This window comes from Pelobates fuscus, chromosome 5 (assembly GCF_036172605.1).
Source record: "Pelobates fuscus isolate aPelFus1 chromosome 5, aPelFus1.pri, whole genome shotgun sequence".
NCBI lineage: Eukaryota > Metazoa > Chordata > Amphibia > Anura > Pelobatidae > Pelobates > Pelobates fuscus.
Window position 1 is genome coordinate 358,684,891 of NC_086321.1, and position 21,385 is coordinate 358,706,275.

Consider the following 21,385-nt stretch of genomic DNA (forward strand, 5'->3'; position numbering starts at 1 on the left):
CTGTTATTATGATATTTAACCTGTTTATTGTGGTAAAACCAGGCTTCGATCTTTCATTCTGCACCACAAACAAAGGCTCGGAGAGCTGATAGCATCATTCTGGAAGGCATGAAAAATAACACACAATGTAAAACATTTGGAGAGGCTGATTAATCAGAACTATTTATTTGAAGTAGGCTTGTGATCACACGGCCTTAAATCAGAGCTGATGTGTCCATTCATACTTGTCATCCCCCTGCCCCATTTTTGGTATCTGTTTCTGTCGGGGTTTATACTGCTTAACATGGAGACTTAATGACAAACACAGTTTAAAGGAGCCGCATCTAAAGTGCTTGACAAATCCATGCTTATTAGATTTCACGTTCTTAAGCCATTTATATCCGATGGCTATAGCTTGTAAAGGAAAGCACGTTTAGTCCAGCATAAATAAATGTGTTGTGCTTTTAACCTTAGAAGTGCCAGAGTGGTGTGTGCTATTGATGTTAGAACCTTCTGGCATGCTTGGGGTCTTCTGTTTTTACTCGTACATATCGCTTGTTAGACAATGCATATTAATTATTTAGAAGATTTTGAAAGTATTTAGTTACCTCCTTACGTTTATCCTTCACAGACCATGTAAATAAATTTAAAAAAAAAGAGAGAGAGCTTGGATGTGAGCCCTCAGGGGATATGCTATTCATTGGAAGGAACTGGAGTGTTCTCGGCCGATCTTGGCTGTGATCATTTGCAGAATGTGTAGATCTTTGAGGAGAACCCAAGTGTGCTTGGCTGTGAGCACGCGTGTTTTTACTTCATGTGAGTAGCTGGTCATGATTTTTTTTTCTAATGACGATGAACCAGGTTTTGGTATCATGGTCAGCACTTTCTGCATATCACTTTTCTCTGCAAATATTGATTAAGTGACCTAAATAAGCCCATCCCCATTTCTATACACCTGAGGGCTAAGTATAATACAACTTGCCAGTCACAACGACCAATGAAGCTGCTTAGCTAGTGGTTATGTATTGTCAGTTTGGTAGTGCTATTCTTTTAATAAATTTTTATAAGGAAATAAAGTAGCGAAGCCTCGCGCTTCCTTTTCTATGTTTGTTGCTTTCATTGCACATTGTTACGTGTTCAAATACAATGGTAAATTGCTTATAAAACCAGACAAAAACACAAAAAACTATAGGAACTGTAAAGAAAAAGAGAGAAGGAGACTACAATGTTAGACAGAGCCAACACTGATGTCCCTTTTAGGGTTACAGAGATATCCAGGGGCATGAACCCCAAATTAAATTTATGACAAAAGAAAAAAGACTAGAGTGGAGTGGCCAATCCGTCCGCATAAAGCGGGTGGATGTCCATTATACCAAAAGATATCTCTTAATATTAAAAGTTTGTATTAATGGTATAACCTTTATTGAGCCGAATACATACATACAAATATAAATGGGAAACCTCACAACAGTGAAATACTAGTGAAAAACAAGTGATAATACACCTTTAAAATCTGGGTGGAGTTAGTCTAAATTGCCACACTAAATACCAGGAGAAAAATTTTAGGTAAAATATCTTCCAATATAGTAGGTAAATAAATGCCTGGATGGACTCCTCCAATGTATTGGTATATAAATGATCAGTGGCTGAGGTAATGCATCGGCTGTGTGTAGATAAATCTATCTACAAGGTACAGAGACTATGGTAGGAAATACGCTCCCACAGCAGGATATGATATTGTATCAGTAACAAATGGAAACAGGGTCTATATCAAGACTCAATAGATTCACCCATAGCATATTAATGGATACTAAATATCCTAAGTTTCAGATAGTCGCTAGGTGGATTATTCATGAGATGGCCACATTACAGACATTATTCCAAAGATATCGCATATTCACATATCCTGCCGAATCAGGAGTGCAATAGAGAGATGGGTATAATGCAGGTAAGGCGGATAGAGGTCAATTAGAAAGGCAATAAGCTCACATAAGGGTTTAAATGAACTAGGAGGGTTGCCAGGATTGCTGAAAACAGCTACACTGTACACTAACAATATCTTGCAGGTACTGGATGAAACTAATCAAGGTGGTTATATATATATAACACCTAAAGTTAAATGATCGCCCAACCACCGATATAACCACAGTGTGAAATCTCCTGGTTCCAATAGACCCCCCCACAGACATAAACTGTTAGCTAGACATGCCTTAAATTAATAAAGTCTATCCTCTATCTCCTACTGCTGCTTCGTGGCAACCTGCCTAGTAGCCTGCCTCCATGGACCACACAGTCTAAAGCCGACCAAGTCTCCCAGAGATTAAAAACCAAAAGATCAGCCGAAAGAAAAGCTTGATGCAAGTTTAGGTGCCTTTGTCAAGAGCTATAGGAACTGCACTACAAGCTGTAATAGTTATTGTGTTTGGAGTGTCCCATTTCTATGCATTGTACATACCTCCCCAACTTTGGCAAGTATGGATGCAAGATAGGAATGGGCTGGCCACCAGAAGATGGCGATGGGGAGCAGACCCAAAAAGGGACAGTCTGCCTAATAATACACAAGATCAGAGATACATCTACCATTGACAAGCTGACAGCAAGTAAAGTTTGATCAAGTATGGGAACAATGGTTAACTAGCAACCTAAATACTTAGGAAATAAAGGGGGTAGGGGAGGTGGACGGCCTGACCATCACTCGGTCCTTGCTTCATTGTCCCATGAACACAGCTTGTGGCCCAATCGTCATTCCAACCCCATCATGTTTGCTGTTTTCCTACACTTTTAAAAATGTCTTTACTCTCCCAAACTGTGTCCAAAGATAGGGCTCACCTCATTCTTTCCTTTTTCTATCTTTTGTCTCTTCTCTGTCTCTTCTTCACTTTTATTTTTTGTATATATTATTTTCTGTTCAAATAATGTTAAAACCATTGGCGATGTGTACTGGACCAAAGCTTGTTGACATGTCATTACTGTACTCATTGAATGTTAGGTATGACACATTATTATTATTTTAATACGTTTATGGTTGTAAACGATTCTGATTGAGTCGGTGTTGCACTACTTAGACTCTGTTTAGTTCAATCGTTGTGTAAGTAATACAACATACTGTACCATTCTGCCAATATGATGCATTTAAAACCGAAGTCGCTTACAGCCTGAGCAATCCCTTTAATTCTTTGCTTTATCATCATTGATGCTAGAACAAAATTCATCATTGTTTGTATAGTCATAATTACAAAAAAAATTTACTTTTTATTTTTTGCACAAGAGTGGTGGAATGCCAAGTCCCAGTGAAAGCTACTGAAGCTGATTATCATTCAAGCCTAGAGTACCTTCCACATAATCTGTAGTCAAGATATTTCAACATATTTTACAATTACAGTTATATAACACGTACATATTTTAGCTTACACAAAATTTACAGAAATGTTTCTGAAAAAAAATAATCACAGAACAGTTTTTGTTTTTGTTTTTTTTCAAATAAAAAATGTTAACGTGTATTGAGCCGACCGGTTCTAAAGCATTGATTATGTTGATTAACTCCTTAAGGACCAAACTTCTGGAATAAAAGGGAATCATGACATGTCACACATGTCATGTGTCCTTAAGGGGTTAAAGGTAATAATAAGCTTAATTTGACAGAGAGAAACACGCATGTAGATTGTTAGAGGTTTATTTTTTTCTTCAAAGGAACAGGAGGATGTGAAAATGTGGTACAGAGATAGATGTGTGGTGCCATGATGGAGGAATGTGTTTGTTTCAGATTTATCAGTTATTTTCTGGAAATCTGGGGTTAGAGAAATGATGATTTGTAAGGCATTTTAAAGAGTTGTTTTGAGAGAGCATTTACAAAGCAGGAAGCAGTAACTTAGAGATCATGCAACATTGCATCCCACATGCATTGCCATGAGAATCAAGCCGTCTGGAGAATATTAATAATTAGGGTGGAGATGCAAGACTGAACTTTGCACACCAGATTAAGTAGCTATTTTTGATGGGATGGAAAACTAGTAAAGTCTATGGGAGTGAAGTCACTGAAGGTCTCAGATGGGTTAACATGGGCAAAAGCTATTTGTGCCTATTCGAAATGAGAAAGTATTGTAGTCAGCAGTATGCCTTTAAATATACCGGTGTTCAAATAAGATTTTCAGACAAAGGCAAGGTTGAGTCGTTCATTTCCTGTTTGATGTTGAAAGATAATATTGAACTTGCCAGTGGCTGAATTCGAAATTAAAATCCTATATACTAATTAATACAGGGGACAGTTTATTTTTGTTAAGGGGGTATTTCAGCAATCAGTGAGAGGAGCCAGGAGACCACCGCTTTTTCACAAATGACCAGTGGTGTGTTGTTTTATTAATGGCCTGATAGAAAAAAAAAAAAAAACCTTTCCATGAAAAGCAGAGATTTGATACTATTTGCTTATGTGATCTAAGGTGCTTTTTATAACTGCTACAATGTCACTCACATGGCAATATGTTGTTCTAGGAATTGGTTTACCATCAATTTTCGTCACCCTTGACAGCAACGCAGATTAATTTCCATTAAAAGTAGGAAAAACGGGGGATTCAGCCACAGGCTAAGCTCTTTTAAGAAGTTATTACGGTGCGTGCTCGTTTGATGGACGTTTGCAGTCCATACTATGCTGCTGTTTGGATAACTCTGTAATTGTGAAATACTCTGATTGGGTCACGATAAGTCGAGATTCGGGCCAAATCACACATGCACGCAAATTCCGCAATCTTGATCTACCGTGAAATGAAGTCAATTTATTGATTAAATGTATGTGAGTCTGCAGGTTTGCATAAATCGCCCGTGTTATTATGTGTAAAAGGGAAGTGATACTCAAAGTATAAGAGGGCCTTTGTAGCTGCCATTTTCTCCTTGACTTATACACATGGAATCTTTTGAAGGGATTAAAGGGATTAAAGGGATTCTCCAGTGCCAGGATAACACACCCATTTTCCTGGCACTAGAGAATCCTGGAGTGCCCCCCTCCTTCCCGCTCCCCTTCCCACGTCACTGAAGGGGTTAAAACCACTTCAGACACTTACCTGAATCCAGCGCCGATGTCCCTCGGTCCGCCCACTCTCCTCCCCCGTCAGTGGCAATGGCCGCGTGTGCGCATTACACCTCCTCAGAGGAAAACATTATTCAATGCTCTCCCACGGGGATTCCGGCGACGCTGGAGGTCCTCATGCATAGTGTGAGGATGTCCAGTGTCGTTTAGACGACCAAAAGTTGTCTAAGAAGCCGGAAGTCCCTCTATTGGCATACTGTAAGTTGTATTAGTATTTTTGTGCTGCCCATATAGTAAGATATCCAGCTCATTTTGTATCTACCTCAATTTTCATTCCTGGACCATCGTTTTTATAATTCTTTTAAACAGTTCCAGAATAAACTATTATTATTATTATTATTAATAAAGCGCCAACAAGTTTCAGAGCGCTGTACAATGGGTGCACTAACAGACACTTATTTGTAGCCAGACAAGTTTGACGCACAGGAACAGAGGGATTGAGGGTCCTGCTTAATGAGCTTACATGCTAGAGGTAGTGGGGTATATTGACACAAAAGGTAAGGGTAGGGTAGAAAGGTAGGTTGCTAGGATAGTATTCATTGAGAGCTTAGTGTTTTGTTTTGATGACCGTTTCAGGAGAGGAATTGGGGTGCGGGGAGGGAAAGCTATTCACAGTTTAATTGATATGCTTTCCTAAAAAAGTAAGTTTTTAAAGATTTTTTGAAGGAGTGGAGATTGGGTAAGTGTATATCAGAGAGGGGCAAGTCTTCCATAGGAACGGTGCAGCCCTAGAAAAGTTTTTAAGGTGAGCATCAGAGGTAGGAGTACAAACAGAGGTTACACGTAGGTCTCCGGCAGAGCGTAGGGGCCTAGACGGGACATATTTGTGTATTAGTGAGGATAAGTAGGTGGGAGTAGCGTTGTGTAGAGATTTGTAAGCTTTAGGATCCTAAAGTGAGCCCTGTATTTTACGGGAAGCCGATGGAGGGACTGACAAACTGTGGAGGTGCGGGTGGACAGGAAGATGAGCCTCCCGACGCATTCATTATAGACTGTAACGGGGCAAGTTGGAAACACGTAAGACCACTCATAAGCGGATTACAGTAGTCAAGGCAATAAAGGACTGCAGCATGGACAAGCACCTTTGCCGTATCAGGTGTTAAATAGGGTCGGATGCGGCAATGTTTTTGAGATGGAAGCGGCAGGATTTGGTGATTGCTTTGACATGAGTGGTGAAGGAGAGGTTGGAGTCAAAGAGAACACCTAGGCAGCGAGCCTTAGAGGAAGAGCGGATGGTAACGCCATTGACTTGGAGGGACACAGACAAGGAAGTAGCAACACTTTAGGTAGGGAAGACTAGAAGTTCTCTTTTAGAGAGGTTCAGTTTACGGAAATAAGCAGCCATCCAGTTGGAAATAGCAGAGAGGCAGCCAGAGACAGGAGTCAAGAGGGGTGGTGTGAAATCAGGGGAGGGCAGTTAAATTTGCGTTTCATCCGCATAGAAATGATACTGGAAGCCGAAGGAGCTGATAAGTTTACCAAGGGAGGCAGTGTAGATTGGGGACCAAGGACAGACCCTAGGGGAATACCAACAGAGAGGGATTGGGGAGAAGAGGCAGAGCCAGAGAAAGAAACCATAAATGAGCGCTGGGAGCGGTCGGAAGAGCACCAGGAGAGAGCGGTACCTCGTAAATCGAGATTACGGAGGATGAGACGAAGCTGTTGATGATCCACAGTGTCAAAAGCAGCAGAAAGGTCGAGGAGAATTAGGATAGAGTAGTGGCCATAGGATTTAGCAGTGATACGGTCATTGTATACTTTGGTCACAGCTGTTTCAACAGAGTGACAAGCGCGGAATCCAGATGCTCAGAAACCGATACATGGAAGGGACTTTGCAGAGTATCAGGAAGGAAGGAGGATGAAAGGAAGGGCTATGAATATATCGAAATGTCAAAGCCTGTGCCCTTGAAGCTGTATCGAGATGGTTTACTTCAGAAGAGTTGCTATCTTTACTGTATGTGGGTGTTATGTCCACATAGTGTCAAAATATATTCACATTTCCAAAATACAAGCAAGTTGCTTTTAAATATTCTTAAGCACCGAATATTTGAGCATATTCTTGATAATTTGTTACACTTACTGTATGCAGTAGTAACATTTTTTGTTTCTGCGCTTCTTGTCAGAAATGTAATGAAGTGTTACAAAACAAGGGGTGTTATATAATCTTTGTTATTATAACATTTTTATAAAGTATGGAGTAATAAGTTAAACATTGCAATTTTGTAATTTGTTATATTTATTTTTATAGTCCTGAAAACTATAAAAACTTAGCTATGTATCCTATGTGTATGTGCTAGGTATGCATCACAGGTTTCAAATTAATCCACCAGTGACACGTTTTGAATAATATTTTAGATGCTCTATTTATGTTTTGGGTGTTTTGTTTTGTTCAAATTCATGTGATACTTTCATGTGTAGGTTTAAAATAGCACAGAACAGGTTATTAGTTCACATCAGTCCTAAAGGCTCTGTCCAATTAAAACCATGTTTAGTCCTGCGGGCTCCTCTGAGACCAAAGCTTCAGTCGCACAATATTCTCATGATGAATTCACTTAGAACTTGGCTGAGCCTGGCCGCTTCACTTTCAAAACCAATAGATTAGCTCATCCCTTTGTTCTCTGCAGAAAGCACACGGATTAGTTAGTTTGGAAACAGAAAACACACAGGCTAAGCGGCGTGGGTAACATTCAACCCGATGATGGCGATATAAGACAGCTAGCAGCTTGAGAGCAACAAGTCAACAACACTGCCTAAATTCAGAATATTGGTGTTAAACAATATATTACATCTTCTGTAATGCAGGTATTCTTTGATTATCCATAAGTCCACCATTCAAACAAGGATTATATTGATAAGGGACACATAGTCAGGTTAAGTTACTTTTCCTATAAAGGGGTGGCAGAAGTCCGAATATCCAACACACACACACCCTCACTTTCTCTCTCTCTCTCTCTCTCTCTCTGAGAAGTGGAGTTGATTGCAAACTAAATTGCAGAGTCTTGGCAAAAATAGCTGATTTAGAGAAATTAAATAACTCGCCTGTAGTCACAGCTTGACTATTGTAGCATGAATTTTGCAATTTAGTTTCACCAAAGTTAACACTTTAGTGAAGAACTGTGTTAGACATGAATGCAGAGAAAGATGAATACACTTGCAAGTCCTGACAATAACTTCTAATACTGAAGAGTATGTTGCAGTATATCCAGTAACATTCCAACTGACTTTTGACCTTTTACAATATACTTTATAAGAACCACATATGCATTTCCTTTTTTTTTTCTGCATGCCAAAGAGGCCTTCCAAGTACTATTATCACTACGACTCATTGCTTTAGTTATGATGCAAAGAGTCTGTAGGCACAGTATACTTACAGTATCTCACAAAAGTGAGTACACCCCTCACATTTTTGTAAATATTTTATTATATCATTTCATGTGACAACCCTGAAGAAAGGACACTCGGCTACAATGTAAAGTAGTAAGTGTACAGCCTGTATAACAGTGTAAATTTGCTGTCCCCTCAAAATAACTAAACACACAGCCATTAATGTCTAAACCGTTGGCAACAAAAGTGAATACACCCCTAAGGGGAAATGTCCAAATTGGGCACAAAGTGTCAATATTCTGTGTGACCACCATTATTTTCCAGCACTGCCTTAACCCTCATGGGCATGGAGTTCACTAGAGCTTCACAGGTTGCCACTGGAGTCCTTTTCCACTCCTCCATGACGACATCACAGAGCTGGTGGACGTTAGAGACCATGCGCTCCCCCACCTTTCATTTGAGGATGCTCCACAGATGCTCAATAGAGTTTAGGTTTTGAGACATGCTTGGCCAGTCCATCACCTTTACCTTCAGCTTCTTTAGCAAGGCAGTGGTAGTCTTGGAGGTGTGTTTGGGGTCGTTATCATGCGGCCCAGTCTCCGAAGGGGGGGGGGGGGTCATGCCCTGCCTTCGTATATCACAGTTCATGTTGGCATTCATGGTTCCCTCAATGAACTGTAGCTCCCCAGTGCCGACAGCAATCATGTAGGCCCAGACCATGACACTTACACCACCATGCTTGACTGTAGGCAAGACACACTTGTCTTTGTACTCCTCACTTGGTTGCCACCACACACGCTTGACAGTATCTGAACCAAATAGCTTTATCTTGGTCTCATCGGACCACAGGACATGGTTCCAGTAATCCATGTTCTTAGTCTGCTTGTCTTCAGCAAACTGTTTGCGGGCTTTCTTGTGCATCATCTTCAAAAGAGGCTTCCTTCTGGGACGACAGCCATGCAGACCAATTGGATGCAGTGTGCAGTGTATGGTCTGAGCACTGACAGGCTGACCCCCCACTCCTTCAACCTCTGCAGCAATGCTGGCAGCACTCATGCATCTATGTCCCAAAGACAATCTCCGGATATGACACTGAGCACGTGCACTCAACTTCTTTGGTTGACCATGGCGAGGCCTGTTCTGAGTGGCACCTGTCCTGTGAAACCGCTGTATAGTCTTGCCCACCCTGCTGCAGCTCAATTGCAGGGTCTTGGCAATCTTCTTATAGCCTAGGCCATCTTTATGTAGAGCAACGGGAGGCAGGTCACGTAAACATACTCACTCACTGACAGACACACATACACACTCACTGACAGAAACACGTCACTCACTCACTGACTGACAGACACACGTCACTCACTGACTGACACACACTCACTGGCAGACGCACTTTTACAGATTTGTCAAACACACACAGTGCAACACTCACTCACAAATCCTTGCTTTTTTATTTTAAATCCACCAAGCCTCCCTATCTCTGGGAGAACTGGAGTGGATTAGCTTTCCCTGGGGTTCAGTTGGGCTTCTGTCATCTCCCTGCTCTACTCCCTAGAGCGCTTTTTAGCGATGCTGGGCCGGAATGACGTCATATTCCGACTTCTAGCATCACCGGAAGGCGCGCGAGGGAGCAAATCAAGGAGATTACAGCTCCCTCACCGCCAACGTGCTCATTCAGCCTCCCTGCTGCATCTGCCTGCTTTTCACAGCTTACCTTAGTTGGAGTACGAAGTGCAGAGATGTTTGCTCACCCTTGCAGATAAACACAGCCCACGGTAACCAGATAAGAAGCTACCTGGGCTGGAATCTGTGCACGGGGGCTTAGGCAGGAACAGTAACCGGTACGAGGAAACAGACAAGGGCAAATCCAGAAGAGTAGTCAGACACGGTTCCAACGGTCAGGGCAGGCAGTGAACAGGCAATAACAAAGATCCATAAGCAGGGTACACAAGCCAAGTCAGTCTAAAGCAACAGTAAACATAAAACAACAAACTGACCCCGCCCTCAGGGAGAGGCAGTGACCGCAACCACAGGTGAAATCCAGCCCCCAGTGCTGCAGACAATACCAGGTAAACAGAACCAGAAGTTCTGAAGTGGCCCAGAGGCAGGGAAGATGTTCTAGGATACAGAAGGGTCAAGGTTCAATTCCCTGTCTAAAGGAGAAAGATACAATCTGTGGCGCTAGAATGGTAGCAGCTAGGACACACTGGTGGGCACAATCACATAAATCCCACAAGAACAAAGATACACAGAAACAAAAATAGTGTGTAGCACATATATAAGACCCACAAATATTTATACCCCATTATTGATCAATCTTAGTAGATCACAAGCATTTATTAGAGTCTGTTTAAGAAACTGGCTCAGGTAGTGTCGCTTTAAGGAGAAAATCTTGAGCTTTTTCTTGAAATAACTCCAACAGGAAGAAGCTTGGTCCTCAGAGTATAGGAGGCACGAAAATGAGCGAACATCAAATTAGGAGAGTATAAAAAGTAACATTTATTACAAAGAAATAAAAAGTCTTACATTAAGGTCTTGAAATATCAGCAAAACGCGTTTCGACGATGGATCTCGTCTTCCTCAGGTGCAATTCTAAATGACACAAACTATACACATATTTAAAAGCCTTTTGGCGCAGGGTACGGGTACTCGGAACCCGCCCCCTTCACCAGTAAACCAATTCGCAAGGTCCTCTTATGATGACATTAAAATTCGAATGGTATCACGCTTGCCGCTCGCTACTTCCGGGTTCATGCGTTCCACCGTTCTTTACTTCCTGGGTCGCATGCGTTTCACCTCCGTTTTCGATGCGTTCCAGGATTCACACTTCCTGGTTCGCATGCGTTCGCATGTTAACCAGGAAGTGTGAATCCTGAAAGACGCGATCCATCGTCGAAACGCGTTGTGCTGATATGTCAAGACCTTAATGTAAGGCTTTTTATCTCTTTGTAATAAATGTTACTTTTAATACTCTCTTAATTTCATTTTCGTGCCTCCTATACTCTGAGGACCAAGCTTCTTCCTGTTTTCTTAAAGATTTTCTTAAAGCGACACTACCTGAGCCAGTTTCTTAAACAGACTCTAATAAATGCTTGTGATCTTCTAAGATTGATCGATACTGGGGTATTTATCTCATCCATTATTATCACACATTTACCCACTGTGCGTGTATTATCTATAAATATTTGTGGTTCTTCTATATATGCGCTGCACACTATTTTTGTTTCTGTGTATCTCAATTCCCTGTCTGTTTTTTTTTAATGTTGGAGTATTCCCTACAATACCTTAACATACTACACTATGATTACACATTAACTGCTACACTTACACTCAGTGGCGTACTAAGGGGGGGGCGGGGGGGGGCGGCCCGCCCGCCCGCCCCGGGTGCCACTGACTAGGGGGGTGCCATGCAGTGGCGTACTAAGGGGGGGGCGGGGGGGGCGGCCCGCCCCGGGTGCCACTGACTAGGGGGGTGCCATGACTTCCAGTGTCATGTGTCACCCCCCATCATTACGCTGCGCACAGCCGCAGCACCTTTGCGGCCAAACACCGGCGGGACTTCCTTCTTTATGAGGAGGAGGAGCGTTGCGGGCCGCGGCGTCGCGCAACGTGATGACGACGTGCGCAGTGCCGTCAGTCCGCCTTCACGGATCTTCAGCGGAAGGATCCATTTCCGGGCGGTGAGGCACCCAGTGGTCAGACTCGGCGGGCAAGCAAGGCATCATCAAAATGTAAGTATAAAGTAGTTATTTTATGTCTGGGGCTGAATTAATTAAAGGGGGGGTGTATTAACTAGAGGGGGGGGGGGTGTATTAATTAAAGGGGGGGTGTATTAATTAGAGGGGGTTGTATTAATTAGAGGGGGATGTATTAATTAGAGGGGGGTGTATTAATTAGAGGGGGATGTATTAATTAGAGGGGGGTGTATTAGAGGGGGGTGTATTAATTAGAGGGGGGTGTATTAGAGGGGGGTGTATTAATTAGAGGGGGTGGATTAATTAGAGGGGGTGTATTAATTAGAGGGGGTGGATTAATTAGAGGGGGGTTTATTAATTAGAGGGGGTGGATTAATTAGAGGGGGGTGGATTAATTAGAGGGGGTGTATTAATTAAGGGGGGTGGATTAATTAGAGGGGGTGTATTAATTAGAGGGGGATGTATTAATTAGAGGGGATGTATTAATTAGAGGGGGTGTATTAATTAGAGGGGCTGAAATAATTAAAGGGGGGTGGATTAATTAGAGGGGGTGGATTAATTAGAGGGGCTGAAATAATTAAAGGGGGGTGGATTAATTAGAGGGGGGTGGATTAATTAGAGGGGGGTGGATTAATTAGAGGGGATGGATTAATTAGAGGGGGGTGGATTAATTAGAGGGGGTGGATTAATTAAAGGGGGTGGATTAATTAGAGGGGATGGATTAATTAGAGGGGGTGGATTAATTAGAGGGGGTGGATTAATTAGAGGGGGGTGGATTAATTAGAGGGGGTGTATTAATTAGAGGGGGGGTGTATTAATTAGAGGGGGTGGATTAATTAGAGGGGGTGTATTAATTAAGGGGGGTGTATTAATTAGAGGGGGTGTATTAATTAGAGGGGGATGTATTAATTAGAGGGGATGTATTAATTAGAGGGGGTGTATTAATTAGAGGGGCTGAAATAATTAAAGGGGGGTGGATTAATTAGAGGGGGTGGATTAATTAGAGGGGGTGGATTAATTAGAGGGGCTGAAATAATTAAAGGGGGGTGGATTAATTAGAGGGGATGGATTAATTAGAGGGGAGTGGATTAATTAGAGGGGGGTGGATTAATTAAAGGGAGGGTGGATTAATTAAAGGGAGGGTGGATTAATTAAAGGGGGTGGATTAATTAGAGGGGGTGGATTAATTAGAGGGGGTGGATTAATTAAAGGGAGGGTGGATTAATTAGAGGGGGTGGATTAATTAGAGGGGGTGGATTAATTAGAGGGGGTGGAATAATTAGAGGGGGGTGAATTAAAGGGGGGTGGATTAATTAAAGGGAGGTGGATTAATTAGGGGGGGTGGATTAATTAGAGGGAGGGTGGATTAATTAGAGGGGGTGGATTAATTAGAGGGGGTGGATTAATTAAAGAGGGGTTGTGGATTAATTAAAGAGGGGTTGTGGATTAATTAAAGAGGGGTTGTGGATTAATTAAAGAGGGGGTGGATTAATTAAAGAGGGGGTGGATTAATTAAAGAGGGGGTGGATTAATTAAAGGGGATGTGGATTAATTAAAGGGGGTGCAGCACGGGGGAAGTTTATTTAGAGTGGGTATGTTTAATTAAAGGGGGGTGCAGGTTTTTTTTTATTAAGGGGGTTGCAGTATTTTATTTATTAAGGGAGGATGTGCACTGCAGATTTTTGTTTTTATTAAGGGGGTGTGCAGGGTTTTTATTAAGGGGGGTGTGCATGTTTTTTGTTAGGGGGGTTGTGAAAGTTTTTGTTTTTTATTAAGGGGGTGTGCAGGGTTTTTATTAAGGGTTTGCAGGATTTTTTTTAATTAAGGAGGGTTGTGCAGGTTTTTGGTTTTTTTAAGGGGGTGTGCAGCTTTTTTTTTTAATTAAGGGGGATGTGCAGGGTTTTTTATGTGTAGGGAGTGTATGAAATTTATGTGATCGGGGTGGAGGTATTTTTAGTGTAGGGAGTGTATGAAATTTATGTGATCAGTGTGCAGGGTTTTTATATGAAGGGCGAAGGGCAGGGGTTTTCTAGAAGGGGCGAGACCAGGGGCTTTGTAGAAAGGGGCAGGGGAGGAGTTTTCTAGAAGTTTCTCACCAGCCCCTTTCTACAAAAGCACTGGTCTTCCCCCTTCTACAAAAATGGCGCATTTATACAAAACCCCTGCCCTGGCCCCCTTCTACAAAACCTCTGTCCTAGCCGCTACATCTTTTGAACTCAAATCCCTTTCCTATGCTATTTCTAAGGATCCGCTCAATAAAGTGGTATGGGTGCCAGGTCCCTCTAGTTTTAACCCTGCAGCTGAAAACATATGTTTCACTGAGGGTTAATCCAGCCTCTAGTGGCTGTCTCACTGACAGCCGCTAGAGGCGCTTCCGCAATTCTCACTGTAAAACTCACCGTGAGAAGACCCTGGACGTCCATAGGAAAGCATTGAGTAATGCTTTCCTATGGGCAGTTTGAATGCACATGCGGCTCTTGCCGCGCATGCGCATTCGGATCTAACGTCGGCAGGGGGAGGAGAGGTCACCAGCGCCGAGGGAGCCCGATGTTGGAGAAAGGTAAGTGGCTGAATGGGTTTTAAGGGGTGACCTCTTCTCCCCCGCCGACGTCAGCTCCCGAGTGGAGCCGAATCCACATGCGCGGCAAGAGCTGCGCGCACATTTAAACAGTCCATAGGAAAGCAAAAAATTGTGGGTGTTTTCTTACATTTTTATTATGGGGGGGGGGGGGGGGTGCCACACTCAGGGTCCGCCCCGGGTGCCAAATGCTCTAGGTACGCCCCTGCTTACACTATCATTAAATATTACCCCCTACACTAACACTAAACATTAAATCCCACAGTATCTGAACATTAACTCCTACACTACCTTAACACATACACCACCACTAACCCTAACTTAAAAATAACATCATGTAAAAGATGAATAAACTTGTATTGAGGGAAAATCATGCTGTCCCTGGGTCCTGGGCAGATTTATTCGCCACTCAACCTTCGATCTCCGTTTATTACGAGGTCTCCAGAATCCCTATGTGGCATTATTATTGTTTGTTATCTTCATGTGTTTCATTAACTCTTCACAATCCGTACTCGTCCAAGTCCGATCATAATGCAAAGCGCATATAATATTGTGGATAATCCTTTGGTTGTCCCTTCTCCTTTGACTTTTCATTGCATTCTCCTCTACATTCAGTTTCTTTTTGTTTTTTAATCTTGAATTTATATGCACCTCTCCATTTTAATCAGATTGTGCAATACACAAATGTCTGTCTCGTCGGTGGTGAGAATCACTTCTTAGAAGCAAAGTGTTCATAATGATACATTTTCCTCCAGCATTAGTTGTTCCACCTTCTTGTTCCCTGTAGCAGTATTTAAAATGTTTGCTGTTTATCTAAACGTTGTATATTTTTATTGAATGGATAGAAGATTGAGATGTTTGGGACTGACTTAATTCCTTAAACGATTACACCACCTTGCATGCCTCTTCTGTGTCTAAAATTACCTTGATTTAGGTTCCAGACTGTCTAAATTTAGTGCTTTCTCATGAAGACTATAATGGGGCCTTTTGTGAAGCTGATGGTGGCCGATCTTGGAGACTATACCATTAATTTAAAGTAAGTTAAATTAACATTTAGGACTGATGTCAATCTGCAGGAAATTGCATGTTCAGCCTCCAAATATCACCAACTTTTCCAGTGGTAATGAAAAGACTACAGCATCAGTACGCCTACTTACAAAGTAACCCACAACAGCTACATTATCTTCTCTCCTTGCTCCCCTTTAATTCCCCCAGGGGACTTTACATATATAACCAGCAGGCTTTCTTTCTGTTTATTTGTTTATTTTTCTGTCACGGGTCATGCCGTTTTTTTCCCTCGGAGAAGTGTGACACTATTTAGAGTTTATGATTGACTGCCCAGGCAACATTCATCAGCCGTGACAAATCTGTCTTAAAAACACAGTCCCGAGTGTTGTAAGTAGCAGAAAATATATTAAAAGAAAGATTTCACCTCGTATGTAAATACGTTTAGTCTACAGGGGGTTTTAAGGTAATCATAAATTACCTTACTCCATTCCTTTCGTTAATGTAGAAAAATAGTTTAATAGTTTATGCTTTTGAGATATAATCATTGTTTCAAAAATATTTATATTTTTTGAGAATATTAGGATTTTATTTTTATACATGATATTTTTGTTATATTTTAATATGTTGAATTTTTTTTTTTTTAAAGTTTGCCCAAAAATACTAAATCATTTAAAAAGCTTATCCAACAATATCAATTCAAGGCGTATATTAGGCATGCAGATATGGTTTAGAGTTTGTTGCTGGTCTGACAGATATTAGAACTAGATGATGCTTGAACTAAGTCACTGATACCGATCTAGCATCTCGGAAACAAGCAACTCTATAGTTTATGGATAATGGGGCAATAAATAAAGTGAGTGTCAGACACATAATGTCAGAAGAGAAATGCCAGACTGAATCAGCCTGGCGAAGGCCACAGGTAACTCAAACACTCTTTACAAATGCGTTGTGCAAAAGCATCAACATGTTTTAATTGAAAACTTATATTGAGCAGGTCTTTATAGGAGATGTCGTTCAGGCCTTGGAACAACCTTCCCAGATGTGATCAGATTTGCTGAATTTATTTCTATTAGGAGAATGTCTGTTTTGATTCAGATCACCACCTGAGACTGACTGTTGTAAATAATATTCATGATATCCTCTGTAATGTCCCCTAGTGAATTTAAATTGCTAGGTTCACAAACGTGTCTGGTGAAATCAAACACTGGTTAATACTTAATTTTATATTTTAGTTTGAACTAGATGTTCGCTCAATACTTGCTAAAAACTTGGGATTGGTACACAGGGATGAGTTAATTGATCCAAAATGCACGCCTTCAGGGACCCACACCTTTAACGGTCGCTTTAACGGGTCTGCTAGCTTGGTAGTGGTGATATTACAACAGTAATTTGTGCTTCATGTTTAAAGGAACACTAGTGTTAGGAATACAAGCATTTCCAATATTCCCAACGTTAGAGTGTTATACAATCTATTTAGATTACTGCCTTCCCCCTTCCTCCACATACATTAAATATATTTACTTACCTTACCCATTAATCCTGATGCTTTCAGACAATCTAATACGTCCCCCTTGGGTGGAAATCGACAAACTGCGCCACTCAGCATCTTTTCATAGAGATTAATTAACTCAGTGCATCTCGATAGGGAGCGTTCAGTGTTTCCACGCAGAGCAAGGTGACGCTGAACATTAGTCCTGCAATCTTTGCAGAACCAAACCCAGGAAGCCCCTCTCACGGCTGTCTGTGTGGAACCTATATAATGAAAACACTCATATTGATCCAGACAACAACCTTGGAACCTATTTAATGAAAACACTCATATGAAACACATTTCATTGAAAAATCTTGTTTTTTGGTTTCTCTTTGCTATATACTTCATGTCACACACACAGGATGATTGCGCATTTATACAGTGTCAGAATGGATGTAATAACAGAGAGCCGGGTGGAGTAAATGTTTTATCGGTTGGGAAGCACAACAGAATAGACACATTTGTGTGTTTCTAGCCTAGAAATGTGCCTTGTTAAGACTTGACCTTGTGTAAACGAGTATTGTCAATAGGCGTGGTGAGTGAGCAGTTACATGATGTGTCGATTTTAATCTGACGTATTGTGTTCTGTGAGTTATTTCACTGTCTTTCCTGTTTGTGATCTGTGTCAAGCTTTCTGTTTCTCTAGCCTCTAAAGTGGATGTCTACGTGCTACGTGGGGATGTGTGAAGGCTTTACTTTGCCAGAAAGTTGCCGGTCGAGATCCTCTTTTTTCCACACTCCTTAAATGTTTGGTGTACCAGCACTTTACAAATCTCGGAACCAGAGCGCTATGGCTCATTAAACTTTACTTCTGCCGCCTGAGTTCCGTGGTTCTTGTATACAGCTGCTATGGATGCAGCCTTCTGAGACTCCTAAACAAAATCATTCAGGCATCTAAAAATGTTACTTTGATTTCAAAACTTAGTGTAAATATTTCCATTTTTAGAGCCATTGGATTAGATAAAGCAGCATAGCAGGGAAGGATGACTTGTGATCTAATGAATGGATGAGTGAAACTGGAAGAAAATGTTGTCACTTAGGGGAACAAGCATCCCACATTTTTTATGTACTCTTAATATTATTTGTCATTTCAGTTTGACTCTTGTATATATAGTGTTCCTAAGATAAACCCCATTTTGTTGCCGGCTTAATGCTTTATCTGATGCAGGCATCCATGCTGTAATTGTAGTTATGATTAGATCCTTAACACAACTGTCATCCAAAGAGTATGTTTCTCTCAATGTGTATGATTTCTCTCTAAACCACCTTAGTCTTATCTGGCCTACTGTCAAAACACTAACATTTCATACCCAGCTCACAGCTCAAAACCCTCTCATAGTATGGGAAAAAATAGCAACACTTTTTTTTGTCCCTTTAAGCCATACCTTCCTAACAATGGGTGTACATGTGTTGAAGCTCAAACACTAATTTGCAGAGGTGAACAAATTTCTCTCTGTTTTGTCCTTCTGCTCCTTTGCAGATGGGACCACCCTCCTCTCACACTCTAGATTGAATGTTATAGGTGAGGCATAATGGCTGGCATTCTTGGAAGAACTGGAGGAGTCTAAGCACAATGAGTTCAATGGATTCTGCAATCGTAGCCTGTATTTCTCTTTATTGTAGGGATGCTTGGTATAACTGCTTACTGTATGTGGACTGTGCATTGCACATACATTTAGAGGACAAGATATTCATCATTATCTAGGACTTAATCCTTTCTACGACACTCAACGTTCTAATGCTCAGGGTTGAAATTCCCGCAACTATGTCTGTTTCTGGCAAATTTACTAATGAGATGGGTCAGATATTTTAAACAGATGCTTACACGTTGTCTCTCTGGCTTATTTAATTAGTAGAAATATGGTTAAAATGAACTAGCATAGGGGAGCTGTCAGTATCCAGGAATTTTAGCATGTTTACTTATCCTTATATTTACCAAATATATATTTGTAAAAAAATTAATTGTAGCAATCAAGGTATAACACAGGGGGAGTACTCCTATAAGCTGTAGTGGCTTTTACATCAAATCTATCTATATCCCTCATATTATTGCTGTGTATCGTTTCTTTTGGAATTTGCATTTTTAAAAAATATTTTTAATGATTCAGAAGTTAAAGCTTGGATTACACATGTATTAGAGCAAGATCTTCGGCAATGGCTACAGCCTTAGCAAGCTTCTGCTTTCGCTTGCATTGCTATGCTAATTTACCTATAATCCACCAGGCACATGTCTTTTGAAGAATATACCAACCTATCTCCTAGGTCAGTGATAGCTAACTTTGACACCATGAATAGTTTCTGGACTACATTTGCCATGATGCTCAGCTAGCTTTTAGACTCTAAAAGCTAGCTGAGCATCATGGGAAATGTAGTACAGAAACTATTCATGGTGTCAAGGTTAGCCATCACTGTCCTAGGTTTCTTCTTGTGAGTTTTCAAAAGTATGCCCTTCAAAATGAGTTTTCACAATTTTTCTCGAAGATGTCCACAATAACATGCCATATTAGAGCTTGGGCAGGATTGAGGTGGTGAGTTACGGATAGGAATCTGTGCGCTTTCCCGCAGTAGGTCACTTAAGTCAATCTGCACACAGCACTGGTAGAACAACGAAAATGGCAGCACCCCGGGGTATGGAAATCTAGCTCAATGAGAAAAAAGAAAAGTGAAAAGGGTGGGAGTTTAATGCATTAAATATTGGCACCTGGGGAAAGGAAAAGTGAAAGTGACTAAAATGGACAGTGGCTATTTAAGTTGAAATCTATCTGTTTAAACTTTAAAGGGTTATTCTAAGCATCATGAACACATCAGTGATTTGAAGTGGTCATGGTACCTGGAGTCTGTATGTGCAGCGTTTCGCTGTGAAACACACACACAGGGTTTAACCACCTTGGCTGCGTTATGTGTCATTAGGCTGCCTGGAACTAGAGTTTAGGCCGGGCTAATGTAACTCTCCGGCTGGCTAGTGGCTCTCCTGGCAGATTAATGACACTGTCATTCAATGAGGTGGAGAGAGCCTTGGAGCCTGGTGTGGACCTAGGTAGGAGGGCAAACAGTTGCTAAACAGTTTTCCCACTTACCAGAGAACCACGTGGTGTAGTGGTTATGATGCTTGGAATAAATCTCTTTATCAACTAAAATATGTCTAGCTAAATGGGGTGTAAACAGGCTATTCAAAGGGTGTTTTTGCGCAGTGCAGATAGACTTACTGCTGATCTATTTATACACACCTATCAAGCCGTTTGTACCATCAAATATGTAGCAACAAACACAATGCTCATTGGCAAATGGAATTTGTTCCATCAGAGCAAGCACTACAGAGAAGGAACATATGTTTTGTTTTAATTTAATAAAATGAATTCTATTTTGTATTTAAAAAGAAAACCTGTTCTAGTGGCTGAAGTGCCATTTATCGTGCTGTATTTGTTCTTGCCCCTCTTGTGTATGTGCTGGATGTAAATGTACTGCTACCTCTTGTCATAGTGAAGAAGTCAGTACTCAGAGAAACGATTGTTCTGCATCCTGTTTTTCAGTTACAAGCCACGAAAGCCGGTCTTTGCACCTGAGCACTCTGGTTGAAGAGGCCCAGCAGAGAATGAACGAATTATCAGCAAAGATACAAAACGAAGGTTTAGGGGTCGACAGCAACGACAAGGAGAAACAACTAAAGTCTTGGGAGTGGAGATACCGCCTGTATAAAAGGATGAAAACTGGGTATGATCATGCAAGTGAGTATGGGTCATCTATGACGGCAATTCTTGTCACTGCAAATTACATTTTCCATGATGCTAAGCCAACAATAGTAAAACTATGCTTCAACCTGCACATAGCACTATGTATTTCCCAGGTGCAGTAATGGCTCTGTGCACTGATTATACCATGACATAGGTAGAAGCTAAAGCAATAATCTTTTCTCAGGGTCTGTGCTATATAATGAAAATGCAATACAGCCTAAATCCAAGCTATCTTCCGTTCCACTCGTGATCCGGTATCTTTTTGAAACCATAATGATAAGGGGACAGTCAAGTGCCTACTGCATTTGTTTAACTGAAGGAATGAACGTTAATCATCTCTTCGTTTAACCTGTTCCTCACCAAGTATATCTAGGTGTCTCTGATTTCTTTTTTTTTATTTTATTATTTATTTATTTTTTGAGCTGCAGCCATCAGCAGAGTAATTCACTTTATTCCCTGTTT

General features: G+C 41.2%; 1 protein-coding gene across 1 annotated transcript in view; it reads left to right on the forward strand.

Moving 5' to 3' along the window:
• ANKFN1 (ankyrin repeat and fibronectin type III domain containing 1) overlaps positions 1-21,385 on the forward strand; it is a 233,172-nt gene that overhangs the window by 53,306 nt on the left and 158,481 nt on the right. Inside the window, exon 4 of the mRNA XM_063453345.1 lies at positions 20,723-20,917. Coding sequence (XP_063309415.1) covers positions 20,723-20,917 — 195 coding nt within the window. The remainder of the gene's footprint in view (positions 1-20,722; positions 20,918-21,385) is intronic.